This window comes from Leptinotarsa decemlineata, unplaced genomic scaffold (genome assembly GCF_025532065.1).
Source record: "Leptinotarsa decemlineata unplaced genomic scaffold, Ldec_3_MD MMD2_tig00026282_RagTag_RagTag, whole genome shotgun sequence".
Lineage (NCBI taxonomy): Eukaryota > Metazoa > Arthropoda > Insecta > Coleoptera > Chrysomelidae > Leptinotarsa > Leptinotarsa decemlineata.
The window spans coordinates 1,990,256-2,017,472 of NW_027412668.1; the positions used below are offsets into that span (position 1 = coordinate 1,990,256).

Here is a 27,217-nt window from a genome sequence, read left to right on the forward strand (position 1 = left end):
AAAACACAAGACCCGCGAGACCGATCCAGCCGGCGACATATGTCCCGATTTGTAATTTTAGTTGCAGAAATTATAGGGTTAGAGGAGGCTAGCCTCCAGTTGGTCTTCGTTACTGTACGACTGCGTTTGTTTTTGATGTTTTTGATGTGATGATCCAAAATTACAAAATACATCTTTCAATTCACCTTTCAAAATGCGGGACCCTCGCAGACTATATTGAACTTGAATAATCGCCGATTAAAAGTAGTTTGCGGATGCCTTGTGAATTCACTTAAACAAACCAGATTTAACCTTCCTTCCTGCCCCATCCTTTCTTTCCTTTCCTGGCAAGATACGACTCGTGCAGGAGCTCCATCCATATGATACCATAACTTGAAACGGCATTGTTCAGAAACATGCCTTATGGATTCACCAACCACATTCCTAATTATATGCGAATATTTATCTCTATTCAAATTCTCTTCATAAAATACGGTCTTCCTTTATAGCGCAAAAACATTAAAACTTCATGAATCCTGGAAGTTGCGCTGGCGAACGAGCTTTGGATTTTTTGCTGCCCTAAAATGACTATTATGGCGGTTATACATACCAATCTTGGCAAATTTGGCTTCATCTGTCCATATGTTCTTCATGAACTCAGGGTCCTCCTGTATCTTGATAAGAAACCATTCGCAGAATTCCACTCGTGCAGGTAAGTCGTGAGGTTTCAGATTTTGAAGCTGGTGATATTTAAAGGGACGCCAGCTATGTTTGAATAAAATCCGGTTATTGACGAACATGAAATTCTAAGTGACTTTTTTGCGTCTTTCAAGGAATTTTCTGGATAGGCTGTGAAGTAGGCCAAAACTACAATTTCGATGTCCTCATTGTTTACGAGTGTTTTTTTTGGTGCTGACAGACGAAAAAAGATCCGAAATCACGGCAGTTTCTCAGAAGTCTTCTCAGAATATTTTTATTGGGTCTGTGTAAATTTGGAAATCTTTCTGCAAAAACACGACAAGTTCTGTTCTTTATCTTATTGCATTCACCATAAATGATTATTAAATTCAGGAAACCTTCATTAGAATACCCCAAACGAGACATTTTGCACACAAATAGAAAACTACAAAATACACGTCAATTATATCGCATCAAATTTTGGTGTAACTTCATTCGTTTTCAAAGCTTTCTTAGTTTGGTATTGCTTTGAATGATTTACATTTCAATTATTTCCCAAACTCGGATATATCTTGCCAGGGGTGTATTTTAAGGACAGGACATTCATCATGAATTTGATATTTTTTTTTTCATAGTATCCAAAAATAATAGAATAGTGTATGGTTTCCATTTGAAAAAATCGTGTTTCATCAGTTGTCTCGATGTTATGTTTTAGGTAGAAATTTCGACCACCCTGTAAATTATTTTCGAAAATTCGATGGACCTGTTCATGACTTGTTGCTTAAGGTGTGATTCTGTGACATTTCACATTTTCAACTGTTAATCTCTATGAGTTATGATTTTTTCGGAGTGGTGCTGTAACTGTCAAATTTTTCATAAAAAAAATAATATCTCGAAAACTAACAAATTTGGGTATAGGCATTGTTTATACAAAGTGGGCCTAAAATGTACTGAGAAATTCAAAAATGCAATAAAATACAGGGTGTTCAATTTGAAATAAGGAAGTTGCCCTCAACTTCCGGTATAACGGAAAGAGACCGGAAGTTGAAAATATTTCGGTTGAGAAGGCCATTTTGTAAAACCCACTACCTGTATACAGACCAGAACACTCATCGAACGATATTGTGCAGATACTAATAAGAATCAGCGAGATCGAAGCAAATTGACTTCCCGCCTACCTCTTGATCTTGCACAATGCGCGAAGGACCCCTCCATTCTTAAAGTTTATAAATTTAATCCGAGACGCATTTGACTGATAAGTAGGGTGTAGATTGGTCCTTATGATTTTGGTGTGTTCGAGGAGATTTTGTGCTTTGATGTGATTTGGATTTTGTGTAAGTTTTTCATATTGATGTGAAAATGTTGTCTTCGTAGTCTTGAATGTTTTTAAAAATAATCATACGTTTTCAAATTGTCGATGAATGAAGTCTCAGTGTAGGTAATTTTATTGTCAAAGGGTCTAATTGAATGTTGGAAGCTGATAGGAAGACGAAATCAAAACTTATCAGTTTGTAACATAAAGTTTAATGATGATACCCAGAAGTCCGTACTAAATGTTTTATCATTTAAGATAAACACGTGACATTTGATTGAATTGAATCATAAAACATTAATTAGAATAATGAACAGTGAATGAATATATTTTTTTACGAATATTTCACAAGGCTCTACTTGAAATTTGGGATTTAGAGCGTGAAGTTTATGAATTCAACCCGAGGAGATTTTGTGCTTTGATGTAATATGGATTCTGTGGCAGTTTCTCATATATCTCCTAAAATAATCCACCGTTTGCCGTTATTTCGGTATACCCAATATTACGAGTCTGTCGAATCTTTTGAATAACTGTCTCAAGCCGGAGAATTCCAAAATAACACTTCACAATGAAAAAACACAATATAATGATGTCTCTTACAAATTGATAGATGGGACATCACTCATGGATAACAATAATGGCGTTTATCGTTTACCTTGTAATGACTGTGCCATAAAGTACGTTGGACAAACGAAACAAAATTAGAAGAAATCATTCAAGGGCCACGGATATGATTGTTCCGACTGAAACAAAAAAAATAATAACAAAAACAGCTCTAAGTGTATATCACTTTGATTTCAGTCACACCTAATGTTTTTGTGAAAAAAAATTCATGGAGATGATGAAAAACACATTACCCCTTGCCTCTCATGTGGACCTACGACTTTGTAGGTACGTGTGGCAGATACCCGACGGAAAAACAACAACTGACCCAGCTGCAGAAAGCTGTAGCAAAACCATCTGGCCCCTGTCGCAAGTAACTTACTATAAAAAATGAAAAGTAGACAATAATTTCGTTTAGTCTGGACGACTTTCTATAGACCGGTTTCGGAGTACTTGCCCCTCGTCAGTACCGGGCAGGTCATTTCAGACGGAGTGAACCGTCTGGGTATCCCGAACAAACAAAATTAATTCCAACTAGTCATAATCTTTATCTGCACTTGATTCAGTAGGATGTCCACTGCGCCATCTGCAGACAAAGTTCGGAAGCAACTCCACAAATACATACATGTAGGGTGAAAAACACCTTAGCCCTTGCCTCTCCTGTGGACTTACGACTTTGTAGGTACGTGTGACAGATACCACATGAGAGGCAAGGGGTAAAGTGTTTTTCACCTGAACTTGGCCATGTCTTATGCACCTCTCCGGAATAGGTATGTTTACTGTTAGATCCACATGAGAGACAAAGAATAAGGTGTTTTTCACCTGGACTTTGAAGATTTCATATACCTCTCTCGGAAATAGGTATGTTCTTTATTAGATCCACATGAAAGGCAAGAGGCGAGGTGTTTTTCACCTGAACTTAGGGCATGTCATTCACATCTCTCCGGAATATGTTTATTGTTATATTATTAGGTTCATATGAGAGGCGAGAGCTAAGGTGTTTTTCACCTGAACTTGGCCATGTCATATGCACCTTTCCGGAATAGGTATGTTTACTGTTAGATCCACATGAGAGACAAAGAATAAGGTGTTTTTCACCTGGACTTTGAAGATTTCATATACCTCTCTCGGAAATAGGTATGTTCTTTATTAGATCCACATGAAAGGCAAGAGGCGAGGTGTTTTTCACCTGAACTTAGGGCATGTCATTCACATCTCTCCGGAATATGTTTATTGTTATATTATTAGGTTCATATGAGAGGCGAGAGGTAAGGTGTTTTTCACCTGAACATGGCCATGTCATATGCACCTTTCCGGAATAGGTATGTTTACTGTTAGATCCACATGAGAGACAAAGAATAAGGTGTTTTTCACCTGGACTTTGAAGATTTCATATACCTCTCTCGGAAATAGGTATGTTCTTTATTAGATCCACATGAAAGGCAAGAGGCGAGGTGTTTTTCACCTGAACTTAGGGCATGTCATTCACATCTCTCCGGAATATGTTTATTGTTATATTATTAGGTTCATATGAGAGGCGAGAGGTAAGGTGTTTTTCACCTGAACTTGGCCATGTCATATGCACCTTTCCGGAATAGGTATGTTTACTGTTAGATCCACATGAAAGACAAAGAATGAGGTGTTTTTCACCTGGACTTCGAACATTTCATATACCTCTCTCGGAAATAGGTATGTTCTTTATTAGATCCACATGAAAGGCAAGAGACGAGGTGTTTTTTCACCTGAACTTAGGGCATGTCATTCACATCTCTCCGGAATATGTTTATTGTTATATTACTAGGTTCATATGAGAGGCGAGAGGTAAGGTGTTTTTCACTTGAACTTGGGCATGTCATATGCACCTCTCTGGAATATGTTTATTATTAGGTCCACATGAGAGGCAACGGGTATGGTGTCTTTCACCTGGACTTTGGACATGTCATACACACCTTTCCGGAATAGTTATGTTCATTATTAGATCTACATGAGAGGTAAGGGTAACGTGTTTTAATCTGAACTTGAGCATGTCAGACGTACTTCTCCGGAATATGTTTATATTGTTGAACATATTGTTGAAACACTAAACCATTTTTAGGAAGTGCACAAAGACCTTTATAATTCTATCAGTATTTAAAATAAAATCCTTACTGCTTTATCTTTGAACTGGCACGATAAATATCAATTCATCAAAATGAACAACAGAAAACCGTTTAGATATTTCAAAGGGTATTTTAATGTGTAATTTTAATTGTTCTAGTCCCATAGTTTTCATCGCGTTTAAAATTTTTAATTATAAATGCACCTCATATTTTTCTAACTTCACATTTTTCAGAGATTTTCCACAAAAATACGATCCGCATTGGTAATAAAAAACTTTCTTTAGTTTTTTCTAACGAGTGGATCGGTGAAATTGAGTGGCCTGCTCATTCTCCCGATACGTCCTCGCTGGACTATTATTTATGGGTTCATTTAACATCTGAAATCTACTACCTACAACAGAACAAATAACACCGATGATTATAAAATTTGCCCAGGAATCAATGCAAAAACTTTTAAAATAATTTCAGCGAAGCCTTCACTATTGTCAATAAACAAGGGATACGAAGTTTCAACTTCTGATTCAAAATGTTTCCTGGTCTGTCGTTTACTTAGTGACATTGAAAATGTCAAAGTTCTCAATAAAAAAGTCTGGGAAATTTAGAAAACAGCGAAATGAAAACCATTTCAAATGGGACACCACATGAACCTCATTCTGTTTGAAAATTTTAAAGCCTATACTGTCACTACAACTTGAAAAATGCCGTTTCAGAAATGAAAATTGTCAATATAAGAATTTATGCATTACTTTATGAAATTACTGTAAATAGCTCGTATTCTTCGAGAAAAACTAGTTACCTATATTATAACATAACAAAATTATGACAAAATTCTGACAAATCTATGAAAATAAACGAATGCTGAAGCGAATACTAGGTACATAGTTTACGATTTAATGATCTGAAGAACACATATAGTAGTATTATTACAATGTTGCGTCTAGAAAAGTCATTAATATCATTGAATAAACACGTCGGATGTAAGATCCGCAATTCATAAACAAACTGCATACGGAATCGTATCTTTTGTACCGTGAATCAGAATCTTTTTTCCTAGTATCGAACATTTAGTTCAAGGTATACATTGCGACACTAACCTTTCTTATTTGAAACAGAATACTGCTTGCCCACATAAATAAAACAAAACTTAGCTAGCGGAACCGTACAACACCTATGCGGTAATTGGAACCTCCTTTCATTAACAACGAATGAATCATTATTATTTTTTGTGAAGTCAATGAAACAATAAGTTTGGATGATCATCAAGAAGACTTTTCACGTTTACTATACGGATAAATTTTCAAAAATACTAGGAAACTTCAAGTGATGAAGGATCATTTTATATACCCCAAGGAGAGTTCCTTGGGGATATCATTCAGTCACATTGAATTTAAATTTTAAGAATGTCAAATCACAATTCCCTACGTCTAAAAAAAAAGTATTGCAGTTCTGGTGTTTGGAAAAAGTGCTTGTTTTGTAGTTATTTCACCCTTTTATCAGAAAGTCTTTTAAATATGACGTTTCAATAAATTTTCCTTGAGTTGAGCAGGAAATGAGTTGGAAGGTTTTTTCAAAATATGCTAGCATGGCAAGTTTTCTATCGTTAATTCACAAAATTTTCTAGCTTAAAACTTAGTCAAGATGTCAAGTGGAGCAACTAGAAAGTTATTAGCACCAAAAGTCATTCGAGCTTTTAAAAGGTCATACTCCAAGGACCGGCCTTATTCCACCGCCCTAGGTGTGATGCCACGAGTTTACGAGGATGATATTTACGAGTACAAAGTCGAAAAAGTCGACGTCATCACCAAAGACTACAGCGAAATACCCGGACCAAAAGAGCTACCCCTCATCGGCAATGCCTGGAGATTCGCCCCTTTGATAGGTGAGACGAATACGGAATACCTCAAGGCGCAACCTTAGCGCCACGTCTTCAAACTCTCTATACATTTTCAGGTCAGTACAAAATCCACGAGCTGGATAAAGTAATGTGGTCTTTGAGGAAGGAATACGGGAAAATAGTCAAAGTAGGAGGTCTCGTCGGGCATCCGGATCTACTGTTCGTGTTCGACGGTGACGATATCAAGAAGGTATTCAAACGAGAGGAAACCCTGCCTCACAGGCCGTCTATGCCGTCACTTCATTATTACAAGCAGCATCTCCAGAAGGAGTTCTTTGAAGGAACGAGGGAGTCATAGGAGTGTGAGTTTTATTTGCTTACTCACTTATTTATCTCCAACTCCACTATCCACGGTTGTGAGGAGGAGCTAAATGTGTCAAAGCAGTATTTTGGGTTTGTTGACCATGGTCTGCAGGTTTCTATCAAAGGCGATGGAGCAACGGATATCGTCTGTTACCTCATCGACGAAACATCGGGCACACAAACCTGTAGACCACGGAGAACAAACGAAATGAAATACATTATCGATTTTCAGGCATGGTCCAAAATGGGATGTTTTTCGAAAACAAGTCCAGCAAATTTTGTTGCCACCTTCAACCGCAAAAAAATATGTGGAACCTCTAGACATTATTGCTAGCGATTTTTTGGACAGGTAAGAATCTTCTACCAGAAAAATTAAAATTGATACAATCAACAACAACAGAAACAAAATTATCGTATGTTATCTATCAATTGTCATCAAGTGGTGTAAACCTTCCTTTAATTATTCAAAAATTGTCATAATTTTTTAAGATTAGAATTAACATAGAATCCTAGATATTCCAGTAACTGTCAGTTTTTCTACATCACAAAAAAATCCATATTTCCAATTTTACAATATATGTTTTTGTGTGTGTGAGAGAGAAAGAAGCAGGGGTTTCATCACTATAACCACTATACTGATGTCATAGGTCGTATCTAGGAACCGACAAAAATGTATACAAAGCGTAAAAAATCGTCTACAAAGTGCCATGAACGCGTCTACGAAGCGTCAAAAACAGGTCTATAAAGCGTCAAAAAGGGGTCTAGAGAGCGTCAAACCGTCTACGAAGCGTCAATAAATGTTTTAAAATGTCAAAAAGCATCTACAGAGCATCAAAACGCCGTTTTGATGTTTTTAGACGCTTTTCAACTACCATTGGGGCATCAGGTCACTAATTGACCCCAGGCAGCACTTGACAAACATCTAAAAATCTCAAAACAAGGTTTTGGCGCCTCGTAGATGCTTTTTGGCGTTTTTAGACACCTTTTACCGCTTCGTAAATGCATATTGACGCTTTGTAGACGATTTTTCTCTTTATTTTGACGTTTTATCAGTCTGTCACTCAGTTCATCGAATTGCCATCTGTATGAAACAATTGTTATTTGATTCTCATATTCAAGAATTCTGGAAATAAAAATAAGGTTCAGGATCATTGCGGTATGAGTAAATTCTGTATTTTCAATAAAATCAGTAGAATCTCTGAACCAATTGTTCAATCAAGAATGATTGAACAAAGCGTCAAAAAGTGTCTACAGAGCGTCAAAACGTCTACAAAGCGTAAAATAAAGTTTAAAAACATCAAAATTTTGAAGTCAGTAATTATCAACTGTCAGAAACAGCTTCCTTGGGGGAAAATTACTTTTTTACCCTTGAAGCTGAAATGTAGCATTTCTACAGCTGTCCTTGATCCTCTTTTTAGTTCCTGCCAAAGACACTAGAAGTGGACAATCATTTTATGTTAGCTGTATTATTGGGTCAGGGTATCATTGACGTGTGTGAGACTGAAATGTCTGTTTTTCCTTTGTCAATATATTCAATATCTTGCCTTGAGAACCTCCATGAGAAAAAGCATGAAATTTTGAGGCAGAAGCGGTCTAGCCCCTTTACTAATATTCACCTATGATGACACAATACGTATGTGATTTCAGCCAAAATATTGAAAATTTTGTTATTCCGACACCCGCATTACTCAAGAATATAGAGCACACAATAGCGTATTTGTTCCAGTGAAATACCAAAGTTCATCAACAATCTCGGGTAACTGCCCTGTAATTGAACATCAAGCGATAACTTTGCTAAATATCAGCTGTTTGCTTACGCATCCGTTCATCTCACCTGAACTTGACCCACTTGAGTTCTGGTGACCGGCTGAAAAAATATCGCTGTGAGTTCGTTATATAATTGTGTTTGCGGCATGGTTTCAATTCGAGCCGATCTTACAGACGTAGACAAACAGGTTGAGAGTTATATAATATCTAGAAGAATTATTGAACTGGATTTTAATGAGGATCTTTATGGGCGTTATATAACGCAATGCACCGCATTGCGAGTCAACCCAGCTTGTGGTGTTTTTGGTTTGTTTTGAATTTGTTGAAAGTAGTCAAGAATGTGGTTTATGCCCTCTTTGGTATGATACAAAGTTGTTGGGTTATGTTTCCGATGGCGAAATAATAAAAACGAATATGGATTTATGCTTTTAAAGAGCATTATGTTGATTCTGAGAATATTAATTTAAAAAGTACACAGCCAGTTTTGAAGATTAGTTCCTATATAAAATATTCAATGCAGTACAATCTACGAAATCATGCACTCTTGAATACAGGGAGGTGGAGAAGTTAGGACCGTTTTAATTTTTTCATGTTTTATTATCTCTCACATCATTCTTATTATGTTTTTTTAATTATTTCAGCACGCTTTTTTTTAACACGCTTTTATTAGCTTCACCTGTATCTAACTATGTAACTCTCCTTTCATTTCATTTTTTTATTATTAGTTTCACCTGTATGTATGTTTGTCAGTTTGTTTGTAACTCTCAAGCTCAGGATCTGTATTTGACAGAATTAACGACATTATTGCTTGATCTATTCGCGGGCAGATGGCGCTGTACGTAACTTCTACGATATAATGTATAGGCCTTTTCATCACAATTTTTGTGTGTGTGCATGCGTCAGTATCAGCCATCTTTTTCGTACTGTTTTTTGTAAACAACCATGTTGAAAAGCCCGCAACTCATGTTTTAAAAATTATAATATGAATTGAAGTTTATTAATTGTAAAAAAAGTGAAAAAAAAAGTAGTAAGTCAAAATAATCAGAAAAAAATTTTTATACTCCATTATAATTATGTTATCTGTACGAAAAGGAACAACAAAACGGTGTTGTTATGGAGTATGTAAAAGTTGATGCACGATATAAATCATTCAAAACCGGTGCATACTATTTTATAAACTTTCCAAAGCCTTGTCTTAAATATCGCAAAAAAAATCAAATTATCAAGCAAATTACATATTAAAGCATGTGCAATGTGTGCGAAATGTGAATTATGGGTGATAAAATGTGGCAGGAGTGACCGAGGCTTTAAATCTAATGATGATGTTTCCAAGGATACTTATATTTGCTCACTACACTTCATTGGATAAAGTGGTCCAACTGAGCAAAACCCTGATCTTTTAAGCTATACTTATCAGGAATTTCAACATACGTAAATTATTTCTTATTGCATTTTTGACTGTAAATTTCATATATATTATGTTTTATCAAATATTTCCCTCTAATAAAAATCAATAAACATATTCAACCCAGTATTTACATATTTGTCTAAAGCAAATTCAAATCCAAGATAGAGTGGATGTAAACATTGACATGCCCTACGCACGTGATATTGAAAATCCCAAGAATTGGCCAGGGTCGTATTCAGAACCAACATCTTGTTGATCGCAAATGCTATATCATACTTAGGAAAACTTTTTTATAATAACGAGTGAAATGCACAAGTTAACGGGAAAAATGCAGATAATATGTGTAATATAAAAAGATTTTCATTGAATTTTTCACAGCGCACTCAAGCATTATATAAAAAGAGACGTAATTATTTCTTTATTGATAATTTTTATTTTACGTAAATTCAAAAGGAATATTAATCAAAATTATTCAACTTGATGAATTTGTCTCTTCATCTGTAGTGTCATCCTCACCAATCTGAATTATCAACGGCTCGATTTGTGCCTCTATTATGTTATCAAGCTTCCACATCTTTGTCTCGACTTCCGATATCACATGCCGAACACACTTCTCCCATTTCTCCGCTGTGACTCTTTTCAAAGCCTCATCAAAAAGTACTTTGAGATCTGCTAATTTGAACGTGGTGTTATGCTGAGCTACAAAATTCTTCACATCCGGCCATATTAACTCGATGGGATTGAGCTCGCAGTGGTATGGAGGCAGGCGAAGGACAATTTTGTTTTGGCCTGCTGCCATCTCATCGACTATATATTTTTGGTATTCAAGCTTGCGCTCCTTGACAATTTTTAGTAGATGTACTTTTAGCATTGAGTCTTCAAAGCTAATATTCTTTGATCGCAGCCAATTTTGGATTTCAACCTTCTTTGAAGACGTTGTCGGAATCTTCTCTAACCGTCGCGAATAATAAGGTGCATTGTCCATTACAATCACAGCATTATCCTCCTGATGGGGTAGAACTTTGGAAAACCACTGTTCGAAAGATTCACCGTTCATTTCTTCGTGATAATCTCCAGTTTTCTTCGACTCGAAACACCACAGCCCTTCAGCAACAAACCCATTCTCATTGCCGATGTGACAAATAATAAGCCGTTTTCTTTTACCTTAAATTATGAAGAGGTATGTAAGTAAATAAAACAAATAGGAGGGTTACTTTTTTATATTGAGATTGAGGCAGGTCTTAATATAAATATAAGTTTACCTGATGGATTTGTTAATCTGGTGGATAGTACATCTAGAAAGGCCCTCCTAGATGAGGTCACAGTTTCTTCGACCCATACTTTAGGGGTAGTATGACCAGCATTAACCCAGGTTTCATCCATATAATAAATCGTTCTCTCTTGTTCCCTATAATATTTAATTTTGGTCAAATACTCTCTCCTCCATAACACAATTTTCTCTCTATCCAATAATAAATTAATGGTTTGACGATTATGATTTGTATTCGGTTTGGAAAATGTATGATTTTGTTTATATTCCCGTAAAACATTGTAAATCGAAGCGCAACACACTCCAACTTTATCGAAAACTTTCGATACGACTTCGCCGACAGTCGATGTCTCAATTTCTTCCATCCCTTTATTGAACACAGTTAAAATCACTTCTTTCATCTCAACACTCAAATGTGTTTTTTTGGATCGTTTCCTGGCTGAACTCAGAGGATAGCTCACAGTGTCATCAGCAGTTTCTGTAATGGACATCTTGGAAAACAATTTTAAACAATATACTATAACGCACGCCACACAAACACACAAACGACTGATTACAACCCTGTGCTGGTACCGAACTCGTACCAAGAAGGCGAATTCACCAATGAACGCTGCCCTCTACATCCGACACCAGGCGATCACGTGATCATCACGCTTCGGTTTTGTTTTGTTTTACTCTATCTTGGATTTGGATAGACTTCAATTAATAATGTCATATGTACAGCATCAAAATAATAATGGCTTGATTAATTTATTAGTTTCATAAGTAATACTCTTGTCAACTGAAATATATTTTCAATTACATCGAATAAATTGAAATTATCCATAAGAATAAAAACTGTAAAACTGTAAATACTATTTTTTATATGTTTTTAGATAGTAAACAAATGCTGATACCTAACCTCTCAATCAGCTCACTTTTTTTCCTTTTTGCGGACGCACATGACGTTTTAACTACCTTTTTAATTGTTCACAATTTGTTTGTAGAGATAATATTCCTTGCCCAGCCATTGTTGATTAAAACAGTACGAATGTTTTGAATTACCGCCATTTCAATATGACAGCTACGCTTGCGCTCATCTTATGATGAAAAGTCCTATGTCTAAAAGAGGATCTATGTAGAAGGAAAATAGATAGAAGTAGATAGAATAATTAGACAGAAAGTTGGAATAAAATATGGAGAAATTGTCAGTATTTCATTGTTTTCAAAAAAATTAGTCGGTATTCTTTGCATAACTAAAACCGCTTGTATTATATGTTTAGAACATACTCCGCAAAATGCAACGCCGTACCTTGGATAAAAATAAACCTCTGCTAGTCCAAAAAACTGTTTTCGTACATTATTCGCATCAAATATTGGAATTCGAACAGAAAAATTCCAATTCTCATTTTTTTCTTGGCATCGACTACATTGGTCTTAGCCTCGTGTCCTGGGTAGGCAATGTTAATAACTCCACGAGCCACCTAGGGAGCATCATGACTATTCACAGTCCGTCAGCCATGTAACGTTACAGAATCATCCCAACTTCTCATTTATATTGTTATTTATATGAGAATTCGAGCACATTGATTGATTTCATCTGAATATTTTTGAACGGTCTTGGGAATCTTGATTTTGTTTGTGAGTGAATTGTCTGTATATCTTTCAGCGACATTGGTAGACTTCCAGCCAACGCGCCTCTTCAAATTTGTGATGTTTCCACCAATTATCATCAAATTACCTCGCTGAAATTCGACAAATGCTGTGGCCTGTGTTATTTTTGGGATTGAGTACATTTAAAATTTCTGAGATTCTCAGTACGAGATTCCCAAAACTGCAGATACCAACAGGCTGAATCGAACAATTTCCTTTTTTGTAATTCACGAGTAATCTGTAATGTTGAGTATGGAATGGCCTTAAAGATAAATATCGCCTATGCAGCAGCAGGTTTTCTCACCCAATTACAACAAAAGTTTTCTCGAAACGTGTCTTAACAGAAAAATAAGATACGGAGTAGGAGAAAACATAACTTATACATACTTAAATTATACCGTGACAAGTTTATCAGTCATATTTGTTTTCATAAACTGAGCTTCTATAGTATTCATACTGAAATACGAGTAGATAAAATATTTCAACAAAATCATTCAGTACAACTGTTCCACATTTACCATTTTTCCCAACGTTCAAGGCCTCAAACACTTCACTTTTGTGTAATACGTCATATGGTATTTGGGCTGCAGTAGCTTGTTATTACGCTAATATTCAACTATTAATTAATTGAAAGAACCGTATTCTCGACCAGCGCCTTCGTTAGTTCCAGATTATTTACGTTTGATTGAGGCTATTGTTTCGAAACCCATGTCTGCCAACTGCTATACAAAAACAAAAAAATGTTGGTGTTGATGAAATATTGGTAATAGAAGGAAACAATTAAATAATTCACGTTTTCATTGATAGGGGTTAGGTTGGGTTCAGAGTGAGTGAGATTGTTCGACCCTCCACCGCAACCCGCAAGGATTTATTGTGGCTCACACCTATTCACACTCTACCAAATAAACCCAGCTTCTTAACGAAGCGTAAACTTTATACAAACTATCGGAATTGTCTCTTTATCTCTGTCTAAAAAAGCCGATAATATTTATAGCCAAATAACTAGGTATACTCCAAGGCACAGATTTGAGCGTTGTACTATTCAACATATTCATGAACCTTCACATGGAAATGCAGCCTGACAGACTTACCTTCATTTTTGCAGATGACACCGCTGTCTTTCACGACGTTGATACAGAAGGAGTTTTCTGGCGCTCATGTATTCAAAACGTATTCGTCTGTGATTCAAATACATTCATTCTGGCGTAGAAACGATGACGTCACATCAAATATGATTTGAAACGCATTCATCATGATTAAAAACTAGCGTGAGTTTGGTTTTGAAACGGAATTTGACATAACCTTACGTCAGTTGTCAGTTTCTGCTTCATTTTGATCGTTATAGTCTATGAAGTGCTGAAAACTTTTCATCAAATACGTACAAAATAAAGCTGTAAAATTATTACCTGCACAAATCCGATTGTAATTGACATTAGAAAAAATTGAAAAGTTTGTTTTTATTATTGAATTTGACATCTGACACAAATTGAATCATTCCATTCTGGCGAATGTCGTTATTAATGACGTCACTACGAATAGTTTTTAAATACTAGTTCGAATATGATAAACCCAGAAAACACCTAAAGTAACTGATTTTAGGCGGAAAACGCTGTTTATATCATCCAATTTTAAATGTAGAAGAAATATTAAGTATTCATTTTTGCCTTTACTCAAAACACACACACATTCTAGAATTCAGAATTATAAAATACATGAAACTGACTTTGTATATATCATATTCCGTCGCTATCGATAATGAAACTTCTGAAAAAATACTTACACCCGAATATATGGCATTACTGATCAACAAGTAGTTTTTTTGTACTTGTGATGATCTGCTTGGAACCTTTGGTGTAGTAATGAATATTACTGGAGTATTTTTCCCAACCCCAAACCGTCATTTTAACACCTTGATACGTGTTTCGATCACCAAGTGATCATCTTCAAGAGGAAGATTAAACTGAGTGCTGAGTGTTCCTTATATCTTACTTTTTGTCTGTCCATAATATTTTGTATCGCAGTCTTTACATTCAATTTCGTAAATTCCAGACTTTTCCGAATTCTCGACTTAGTTTTTTGGACTTCCCAAAAGGTGCTGTAGTGTATGACTTATTTTAAAAACCACCTTCATACCTACTTCCTTGAAAATCTTTCCAAAGTTCTTCGTGTATTGGTGGTATGGAACTGAGATATATTTGTCTTGTTTTTGTCCTTTTTGAAAGTCGAGATTTCTTAACCTAACCTAAACTTCATATTATATTACAAACCCCATCTACAATACCCCTGTTAAACCGTTAACGTTTGTTTTTTAACCTGCATTACGTTTTTCTTTTGATGAACCTCAAAAATTCGGAATCAAAAGACGATGCATAAAAAATTCAACCCAGCATGCATGTTTGTGCTGTCCACAGTGAAACTCCATAATATTTATGTTTTGTGTTGTTTTGAGTGCTTTTTTTTTTAAGAAAATATAATAGTAATGTGTAAATTTAGGCTTATACACAAAGGAGACTTTTCATTTCATTTTTTAAGATAACATTGTATATATTGACGATTTCTCAAAGAAATGTCATGGAGAATTGTGGCATTTTGGTAAACATTTTATTAGACAATTACTGAGCGAACTCGTATCTATCAGTAAACACGATTTTCAACAGACTATTGAAATTATATATGCGATGATATCTTCTGAATAGTATGAGAAATCTTTATTCAAATAGGAAACATTAAATTAACACTAATTTCCCAGTAGAGGTCTGGTTGCGTTTGAGAATTTCCACACGATGAGGTTGCGAAGAAGATGATATAACAATTTAGTAATTCAAAGTGTAAATTGGATGTTTCAATTATTCGCACAGATAATTTCGACAATATCTGTTGTGTCGTTGGATAAGTTATTTTACTGTTTATCCATATTGCTTTAGGATATGGTGGCAAGCAATTTTTGTTTTTTTTTTATTTGATTTCATCCTAGATATTTATAAAAGTACCTACCTAAATAACGTGAATTTTAATTTTCCTCAAAAAATATTCATTTATTCATCAATTTCTATTTAGTCATACAATACCTTACCAAAATAACAGTGAGCAAAACTTTAGCATTTGATCGAACTCCAGAACCATTTTCTTAATTTCCTCAACATTTTCATCGGTTTTTTAATGTGCTGAGGCGTCCAGGGGGAGCGTTGTCATTCATATCTTCTTGACCCTCTGTGAAAAGCTCATACCACTTGTCAACAATTTACTGGCTCAGAGTATAATCACTGTATGTCACTGTCAACATTTCAAGTGTTTTTGAACACTCAACTACATTTTTTTCACAAAATTTGATGCAAATTCTTCGACTAGCGCTGAATTTGCTCTTTTTGGAAACTGTATACAATAACCACTTCAATTTTTTTTCAGAATGGAACAGATGCTGGATGATAATAGAGAACTCCCTGACCATTTTCTATCAGAAATTTACAAATGGGCGCTAGAATGTAAGTACATATAAATTTACTTCCTCGAGGTCCAGTATTAGGGCCACTTTTGGTTTATAATATATATACCTTCTATACAGTGCATTTCTTTGATGTCAACTCAAAAAATTGAAATTTGGGATAATGAAATTAATGCATGAATATTTTATTTTGAAGATAGATGAAACTTTCAAGATGGCGACTGGACGCCATTTGGGAAAGAATATTAAATGGAAAGGGGGTCTTGTGACACATAATTTTGAAGCTCCTGACGAATACTTCACAACCATGGAATATGAAGTCAATATCTTCACTTACTACAAAATGGCGAAACAATAAATAATTTCCTGAAGACAAACACATTAATATCGATATTTCTAGAAATATTCCTTTTTAATTGCCATATGGCAATTCCAACAAGCCGATAAGGTTTGTTAAGTTATTGTTTGTTTATAAAAACGACAAAAAATGTCAGTACGACAATGAACATCATTGTTCAGTTAGAATATTCTCATTTAGTTTTCGGTTTTACTGGTAAAAAGGTACCACGTCAACAATCTCTAAAATGGTCAATTCTCGTCCATTGAAAGAAAAAATTGAAGCGATTTTTATTTACGGTGCGACGCGTAACTTTCACGAGACCGAAAGGATTTTCAATGAACGTTTTCCGAATCGTCCCATCTGTAGAAAATATTTGGGGGACCTTGTATCCAAATTCACAGCTACCGGTAGTGTACATACCAAAAAGCCAACAGGTCATCTGTCCATTCCGGAAGAACAGCAAGTGCAAATAATTGGTGAGATGGTAGTAAATCCTGAACAGTCTACTTATTCTGTCGCGAATGTTTGTTAGGTGTCTCCTTCTACTATGTGCAGATTTTTGAAGAGGAATAGGTATCATCCATACAAAATTGAAAAGGTACACCAATTAATAGACTTCTGCGAAATTATGACAGAAACCATTGCAAGGCATCCTACCTATCTCCATAATATTTGTTTTAGTTTCAGTATCGAATGTACATTTTTTTAAAACGGCAATGTTCACAGACACTGGAGTGACACAAACCCTCACGTTTTCCGGGAAACACATACCCAATATCCAGGAAATCGGGAAATCATATTGTCGGACCTCTATTTATTGATAAAAATTCAACAGGGGAAACTGTATTTGAATATGCTGGAAACTACTGTTGACCCTCTCATCACTGAAATCGTCGAAGCGAATCCTAATGAATTCGATATGGATATTCTATTCCAACAAGATGGAGCACCACCACCTTACTCCAGACAAGTAAGACACTATTTGGATACTACTTTTTCCGGTCGTTGGATTGGCCGTCGAGGTCCTACAGAATGGCCAGCCCGCTTGCCAGATTTGACACTTTTGGACTTTTTTTATGGGGCTATTTGGAGCAAAAGGTGTACGAAACTGAACCTGCTTCAATATTGGATATACGGCAGAGAATAATAAATATTTTTAGAGATATTGACGTTACTGTGTTCGAACTGACCTCAAGCTTATTACCTCATATTATGTAGTTACATGTCAATGTATTCAAGCAAGTATTAAAAAGTTCGCCATTTTGTAATAGTTGAAGATATTGACAGTATATGTTGTGAAGCATTTGTCAGGAGCTTCATAAAGATGTGTCACAAAACCCCCCCTTTCCATTTAATTTTTTTCCCAGATAGCGCCCAGTCGCCATCTCGAGTGTTTCATCTGTCAATTTCACTTCAAAGTAAAGTATTCATGCAATAATTTCATTATTCCAAATTTTAATTTTTCGAGTTTACCTGTTCAAAAAATAAAGGAGAGGGTGCATTAAAGAAAAGCACTGTATATTGCTGGTGTGACATTTGTAAAGTTCAGTTTTCAATTAACTCCTTATATTTGCTGTTATTGTTTGAGGAAAATGAAATTGATGAAAAAATTATATATTTTCGTGAATTTTTGAACGATTATGTATTATTTAACTCAATATCAATCTAACTTTCCGCCTCATTTGATTGGTGAAGATCAAACAATTTAAAATTCAATTTTTATTCACGAAAGAAACTGAATTTAAAAAAGAGTTTATAAATTACTTGAATAAAATATAGTACTCAATATTATGTGGCTTCAATTGTGGTTTCCTGATCAATAATTGAATATATTTTCAGTCGACCATAATTTTTGTTCTTTAAAAATGTTTTATTGGAGGTTAATGTCATCGTTCATTTATTATTTCTGTCAAAAATCTACAACAACATTCAGGGGTATGATTTTCTATTTGTTTCATTTAAAAAGCAATCGTTTTTAATGTTATTTGCAAAGTTCTCGTATTCGTTTCAGCTGTGGCAAGAGTTTCTCTCAATACGAGGCTAGGTTGCCTGGAACCCACTTTATCAAAAGACTCTGAATCCCAAAGAATTATAAATTCCATCAACACATTCTTCTGGAACGTCGCAGAGGTGGAGCTGAAGTTCCCTGTGTGGAGGGTGTACAAAAACAAAGCTTTCAGAAAATATATCGGAGCACTTGAAGACTTCAGAACGTAAGTAGTAATTTATTAAAAAAATGAAAACTTTTCACACCGATAAATAGTTGGGAATTTATTTTTGGTGTTTGAAAATATATTCATCAGTTATTTCGCTGGAAACAGAAATTCGTTTTATTTAGCGAATTTACAGGTTTTTTATTTACTGTTTTAGTCACTTTTTCTCTCCTTTTCATCTATTTTCTTGTTCTGTTTTTTGGTATCTTTTCTTGTTGACCTGATTGTTTTACCAACCTCTTCCACTCTTTTTTCCCTCATTTTATTTCCATAATTTTCTATTTTCTCCTCGATTTACTATATTTCGGCTAATGGGGTTTCCTTCTCGACTCATCATCGATTGTTCTGTCAGGTTTCAACCCATTTTATCAAGTTTTTGAGATTTTGACAAAACTCTATTATTTGGCGAAGGAGCTAATGTTTATGTAGCTGTGGATTATTCTAAAAGTTCGACAGTGGTACAAAAATGCATTCGCTAAAAATATCCTATCAGAGTTGAGCATTTGATGCAATTGTAAAGAGACAGGGCCGTACTAACTCAGTTGTAACAGTGACGCCATAGAGACCATAGAATTTTACAAGACAAAAGATTCCCTTGCCGTTTTCAATTCTATGTCGAAAATCGAATAAACTAGTGGAAAGGTAGGTCTTAGGTGAATAGCTGACCTGCACAGAGGGAGTTTCTTTTCTCTCCGATGCAAACTCCAAGGAAAACTCCCTCAGCTGCAATGTAGGTACATTATATTAAAAATTCCGGGTATTCCTTGAAGGAGACGGGTTGAGATAGGAGGAGAGAGAAGGACAAGATGAACAGTAGCTAATGAAGTAAAGAAATAGAACTAAAACTCTTCCAATGAGTAAAATCCACCTTTCAGCAGGTACTTTCTAAGACATTATTGGAATGGTCACAGTTAGTGAGCTATATGAAAGATTAGTCCTTAAAAATGGCACATGTAAGTCATTTCGCTGTCTTGTATTAATAGTGTGAGTTTGATTATTAGTTCTAAAAGAGTTTGAGTTACAAAATACAAAAACACACACTTCAAATATGTACAAACACGGCAGGGTTAAAATTTGATGAGTTAAAAAAAAATATCTACAACTAGAGGTATGAGAGATACCAGTGATACAACGAATACATTTTTTTTGCGATCACATCATCAAAACAAGTGGATGGCCCTCAATAACATGTTCCGGATCTTAGTCGCGATTCGACTTGTGTTTAATATAACATTATCGGTTGTTTCTCCGTCAAAACTGATCTCAAGTTCCTGAATAGATAGCTGATTCAGTTAAGTTTCGAAAGTACCGACTCACAGTGTCTCCGTCAATCAAGACACTCATCGATGTACAGGACCAAAAATCTTACACATTATACATTTTCCAAAACTTCAGTTATTATTGATATTCACATGAATTTTAGGCACTTGTGTTTGCCTTTCCTGCATTTAGTTGCTATGCATCCATGCAGAACCAGCCATGGAGATTGGAAAGAACTTCATTACATATTTTTTCTAGAGAATAATTAGATGGGTTTGCTCTAGCGATATCATTTACATATATTAGGAAAAACATTGGGCCCACTACTGACCCTTGAGGAATACCCAAACTTATGTCAAGATTTCACGTATAGTCAGTGGGCATACTTGAAGACTGGCTATAAATCAAATCATCTAAAAGAACAATTCGTTCAGGCCAGTCTCAACACCCTACACAGTAGGTTAATGGACTGACACCTATCAGAAAACAACTACTCCCCTGGCTAATACCACGAAGGGCGTTGGATTATATCCGACAGGTGTCAGTGCAGGATTCTTCACTGAAGTTATTCCTGCATATGCTGTTGGCGATACAACTGCCGCAATAGATCTTCAATTATCGGAACACACTTGCAGACCGGTTTCGGGCTGTTTGGCCACTCGTCAGTGCAAGGTAGTGTATATCATCAACATAAAGTCGATGATTTCCGATAATTGAAAATCGAATTCCGTCAGAGTATCATTCCTCGAACTAAGCTGAAGACTACAACAAACAACAGGTTTGTCGTCGCTCCATCTGCCTGTGAACGAGGTAACCAACTGCATATCCAAATTTGCCCAATTCCTCGTAAAAGGAAAGAAATCTTTCACGTATAGTCAGTGGGCATACTTGAAGACTGGCTATAAATCAAATCATCTAAAAGAACAATTCGTTCAGGCCAGTCTCAACACCCTACACAGTAGGTTAATGGACTGACACCTATCAGAAAACAACTACTCCCCTGGCTAATACCACGAAGGGCGTTGGATTATATCCGACAGGTGTCAGTGCAGGATTCTTCACTGAAGTTATTCCTGCATATGCTGTTGGCGATACAACTGCCGCAATAGATCTTCAATTATCGGAACACACTTGCAGACCGGTTTCGGGCTGTTTGGCCACTCGTGATTTATAGCCAGTCTTCAAGTATGCCCACTGACTATACGTGAAAGATTTCTTTCCTTTTACGAGGAATTGGGCAAATTTGGATATGCAGTTGGTTACCTCGTTCACAGGCAGATGGAGCGACGACAAACCTGTTGTTTGTTGTAGTCTTCAGCTTAGTTCGAGGAATGATACTCTGACGGAATTCGATTTTCAATTATCGGAAATCATCGACTTTATGTTGATGATATACACTACCTTGCACTGACGAGTGGCCAAACAGCCCGAAACCGGTCTGCAAGTGTGTTCCGATAATTGAAGATCTATTGCGGCAGTTGTATCGCCAACAGCATATGCAGGAATAACTTCAGTGAAGAATCCTGCACTGACACCTGTCGGATATAATCCAACGCCCTTCGTGGTATTAGCCAGGGGGTAGTTGTTTTCTGATAGGTGTCAGTCCATTAACCTACTGTGTAGGGTGTTGAGACTGGCCTGAACGAATTGTTCTTTTAGATGATTTTATGTCAAGATAATCCGAATTACAAGGGTTCACTGTTTTCTCAGTTACCCCTGGAAGACTTCTGAGGTCACAGAAGATCCCAACAGGGCACTCACCCGCATCAGCCAAGTTAGTCAGGTTTTCATAAAATGAGTTGACAAACTGTCATCACTATCTTACTTTGGACCAACATTATCCTGGGTAAATAACTCAGGTTCAGAGGTCTGCTTGACATTAGTCAGTAGTCATTTGCTACACTTGTTGAAAGAGATAGATTAGGTTAAGATTTAAAAACATAAAAACGTTTCTTATCGTATCAAATTGTACAGTAAATTGTATAAACGAATCATGCAAAAATCTCTCTTTACAAATCCAATAATGCCGTCAATATGAATCAAACAAGAATGTCACCAATTCATTACATAAGGACCTAACGACAGGGGCAAAATTAATTCAAATCATCCTCATCTGGGTTACATCGGTTTTTTAATCTCCAGCAGCATGAAATGCTGACACACTTAGAACCCAAAACTTTCAGTTTCATTCTCAGTGAAAGTCACGGCAATGAACTTGAACTCGCTCTTGTTGCGTCGATGTAATAAGTATTGGGCTGTGTTTACACTGAGATTATATAATAATAAAATGCTTGGGAGATTACAGTTGTCGATGACCTTCAGGTTATTGGCAATATATAGACATTAACTTTTAATTTAAATCGGCTCCTCAAAAATAGTTGAATTGGAAGCCCCAGAAATTGTTTTAGGAAATATTTATTTCTATACAGAATAGTTCCTATAACAAAATGGGAAAAGTATATTTTCAATGTGTAACGTAGGACAAGTTATAAGATACAATAACTTCTACCTACATACCTACTACGTGAGAATTTGACGTTGTATTGACCAATTCTCTCCCAAATTCTTGTAAATTATAAACATGTTCTTTCTTACAGTTTGTGCTTGAAATACATCAACCAATCAATGGAGAAGATGGAAAGTAAAAATTACGACAACGTTAAAGAAGAAGATATTTCAATTGTAGAAAGGATATTGATCAAAACTGGAAATCCAAAATTGGCAGCCGTCCTAGCCTTGGATCTTTTGCTAGTTGGCGTTGATACGGTATGTAGGTACCAGAAATGAAACTATCAATTACAAAGACAGTCCAAAACAGGCACTTTTTTCAAAACCAGAACTTTAACTCTTCTCGAAGCGCGTTTCACTAGCCAAGTTTGCTTCTTAGGGAAAAAAGTAAACTACTCCTTGACTATGAAACTGGTAAGCAATGGGCAATTTGGAATGGGACCTGTGTTAGCTAATAGGAAACATCTGATAATCTAGTGTCACGTAAATATTATTAAAAAAAATATTTCTACATAATCAAATAAAAAATAAAGTAGACGCCAGTAACCAGGCTGGTTGTTGACGGATTCGACAAGATCGTCAGTGCGATAATAGATGTGTTATTTTTTTGTGAAAGTCATTTTCAGAGGACTGACGGCACCCTAGTAGAAAGTGAAATGTTTTTGTAAAAGGTAAAGTGAATGAGAAAACTTAGGGTGGCAGCATAGCCTCGAGCAAGACAGCTGCGCCCCCGGACGATGCTTTTGTTCACTATGGACAGATGGAGTCTGGCCAAATGCGCTCGACTAAGAAGCAACGGCCATATAAATTAAAGAAGGAGAAGTTGACTTCAGGGGGTTGGTTTTTCGTGGCGTTTCGCGCGCGCATCGTAATAATTTACTTCTATCATTTTTTTCCAGACGCGCGAAAAGAAGTTTAACTTGAAAAAAATAAATGGCTTTTCAGATTTTGAGATACGAGTTGTCAAAATATTTTGTTTGAGCTTTTTTGTATTGCCGAAAAGTTAGTAAGGTTTTTATAAACAGTTTTATTCCATTTGTATACCTTTTGATAAGCATTCTTCACCGGGTAGGTGCCGTTTTACGAATTTTATAATCTGCAAAGAGTGTGTTAAAAATAAAAAATACGTTGGACAGACTAAGCGAGCTGTCAAACCTGTCAAAATGAAAGCCATCTGAACTTGTTGGAGATGACACTGGACTTTTGAGTGCTTTCGGCAGTCTAGAAATGGCGAAGTGTGGCATGAGAACTATGAACACTGACAAAGCTCCCATTCCAAACAGTCCATTGTTCAACTTTCTGTGTATTTCTCTGTTGAACTAGCAGGAACTTTCACGAAAAATTATTCCGCATATGTCTACCCGAAATCATTGATGTGTGTTGAAAAGTGTTCGTGTTAGAGTTAAAAATTAGTTCACCCCCCCACCTGAAGACGTCAACTTGGTTAGTAAAACGCGCCTCAAAAAAGTATCGAAGTTCTGGTGTTTGTAAAATGAGCTTGGATTCATTCTAGGCCAGAGATTCCAGTTTTCTCTTTTTTAATGAAGACACAAACATATTGTACAACTCAAAAGAAAGTTGATTAAACTATATACGTGGTAAAAGCGAATATAAACTTCATGATACAACGTATGTGCTAAGAACTAGTATTTTGTAAAAGAAAATTTCCACATTGTGATAATCACACAAGACACAAGCTGATATAATAGCAATGTTGTTGCAATCAACATCTTTGAAGATGATGCCTATAGTCCAATATCAAACTATTCAACATTCCAGACATCCATAGCAGCTGCTTCAACGATATACCAGCTAAGCCAAAATCCAGAGAAACAGCAAAGGTTGTTCCAAGAGTTACAAGGCATTCTTCCCAATCCAGACTCAAAAGTAGAGGCATCGACTCAAGAGCATATGCCTTATCTGAAGGCATGTATAAAAGAAACTCTAAGGTAAACATGTCTTTGTTTTTAGTATCACCGATTATCACTTTAAAACACATATAATATCTCAGAGGTACCCATAAAAATAAGCTAATGGTGGTAGACATAGAAATCGAAAAGATAAAAGTCATACAAACCCAATAATTATCTTGAATACTTGAATCCAATATTAGGTTGGCTGATAGTTCGCAGGCTAATACACAGATGGCGGTATTAGTATCAAATCCATATGACTAGTCAGTCCTGACCATCAAATCAAAATGCACGTGCACAAATTTCACAGCTATCGGATTGTTAGTTTGTAAGATATAGAACATTTTAAGTGGAGCAACTTATGTTAGTTTGAAGAAAACTGATAAAAGGAATGTCGTATGTTGGTGAATCATTGCTTTTTAATAAATTGATGCATGTAGCCGTTAGTTACTACCACAGAACTATAAATTAGGGTTATAATTTTAAGTTATAGTTCTGTGGTTACTACGTGCTTTTTAGCGAAAATAACTGTTTAATCCAAGGCTTCGCTTGATAAACTTTATTCGAACTCTGCACCAGGAAAATCAACTGTTGAGAAGTGGTTTTCAAAGTTTAAACGAAGTGAAATGAGCACCGAGGGCGAAGCACGCAGAGATATCAAAAAACCGTGTTGAAAATATCGTGCATGAATATTTGGGTATGCGAGAGCTTTGTTGTAAGCGCGCGAGCTCACAATTGACCAAAAACAACGAATTGAAGATTCTGAGCAGTATTTGAAGCTGTTCCGCCATAAAAACCCCGAATTTAGGCATCAATATCCCCACATCCAGTGGGGTCCGTTAGTAATTGGGCCCCACTGGATGTATTTCCGGGTAACCTACTATGGAGCCTTTATACCCACTCATTAACATCAAAATCATTAAACGATGCATGATAACGACTTACAATAAAAGATATCTGAACTGAATTGAATGAGGAAAATCAACTATCAAAAGTATATAGATGAAAATCGAGATGACATAGAACAATTACAAGATATTTGCAAGCACAGAACACAACAGGAGAAGCACCACGGCATACAAATCAACTCGTGTTCTGAACAAACGGATCCCATAACATCTATGCATGCCATCTTGTTACAAAAATAAGGATTCATGGAAGATCCGGGCAGGGGAAATATAGTTATAGTAAATTGTGGAGACCATTGAGTTTTTATTCTTCGCAAATCTACTGCACTCCACTTTGAGTTATAATGGACTTCTACCGGAGGTTCATGAAATATTGATTGAAACTCGAAGTGTTTGAATAATCTATATTAATTAGACTATAAATCCGAGCCCGAAATAATAATGTTACGAAATCAAATGCTGAAAGATATATAAATTTATTATTTATTTCATATAAAGCAACTCAGATTCAGGAAAACTACTTATAGATTATATTGTCTACTACATTTACTAAATCGGTGATGAAATTTGAGTGAAATATGATTAATACATAGATTATTTTTTTAGGATGTATCCTGTCATTATAGGAAATGGAAGGAGTCTGCAGTCAGATACTGTCCTTGCGGGATACAAAGTACCAAAAGGAGTGAGTAAATTTTCAACATTCAATAGAATGTCAGATTCAATTTCATTTATATGAGAAATTTAGATGAAATCAGAGCCGAAAAAACGAAACATTCGTGATCCAATAGCGAATATCACTGTTTATACCTGTCATAGGAGTCATCAGTGATGTTATGCTGAACCATGTTTGCATTGTTGAACACGGCTGTTTTGTTTGAACTCTGGTTTCCCTTTTGATTGCTTTGCAGTGACAACTACAGAGGAAGATAGGTAAGCTTAGCAATTAACCACCCTGGAGAACTTGTTTATCATGGATAAATGAAGTTGAAGTTAAGATCCCATAGCTTCTTCGCATTACTTACTTATATGAGTTTGTTCATTTTACATTTTCCCACCTCTCCTTGACAACTTTCATGCACTTGAACCATTTCAACTATTTTTATAGTAATCACTTGATACTTATTCCAATACAGACCCATGTGATATTCCCTCATCTGGTGGTCAGTAACAGCGAAGAATACATTGAAGAACCAGATAAATTCATGCCAGAAAGGTGGTTGAAGTCGAGTCACCCCGAATGTCCAGTGCACCAAAAGAAAATCCACCCTTTTCTATCGTTACCATTTGGTTACGGAAGGAGGTCTTGCTTGGGCAGGAGATTCGCAGAGACTGAACTGAATATTTTATTAGCAAAGGTAAGTAAAAGAAGTAAAGTGACGTGTCTCATAGTTTATGTTTGGTATACTCATTCTGTAATAATTTTCTTATTTTTCATTTCTTTTCAGATTTTCAGGAAATACGAAGTCGGTTACAAATATGGACCACTAAGTTACAAAATAACCCCCACCTACGTTCCAGAGCAGCCTTTGAAGTTTAAACTCACAAAACGACAGTACTAGAAGAATATCTGTCACTTATAAATTTATTTGTTATGATTAATGTATTTTATAGTTTGGAATATAAATATTTTTTGTTACGACTTTTTTATCAACTGTGTATAAAACCAAAAGCTAAAGGAACGATAT

General features: G+C 35.8%; 1 protein-coding gene across 1 annotated transcript; it reads left to right on the forward strand.

The window, feature by feature from the left end:
* Positions 1-1,832: 1,832 nt before the first annotated feature.
* Positions 1,833-27,164, forward strand: LOC111518140 (probable cytochrome P450 49a1). The gene is given in 12 exon segments (XM_023174495.2): positions 1,833-1,991; positions 6,293-6,550; positions 6,622-6,843; positions 6,846-6,867; positions 7,101-7,217; positions 16,351-16,427; positions 18,739-18,940; positions 22,798-22,966; positions 24,488-24,657; positions 26,136-26,214; positions 26,666-26,887; positions 26,978-27,164. Coding segments are annotated over 11 exon segments (1,635 nt in total). The 5' UTR covers positions 1,833-1,991; positions 6,293-6,309; the 3' UTR covers positions 27,092-27,164.
* Positions 27,165-27,217: the final 53 nt, after the last annotated feature.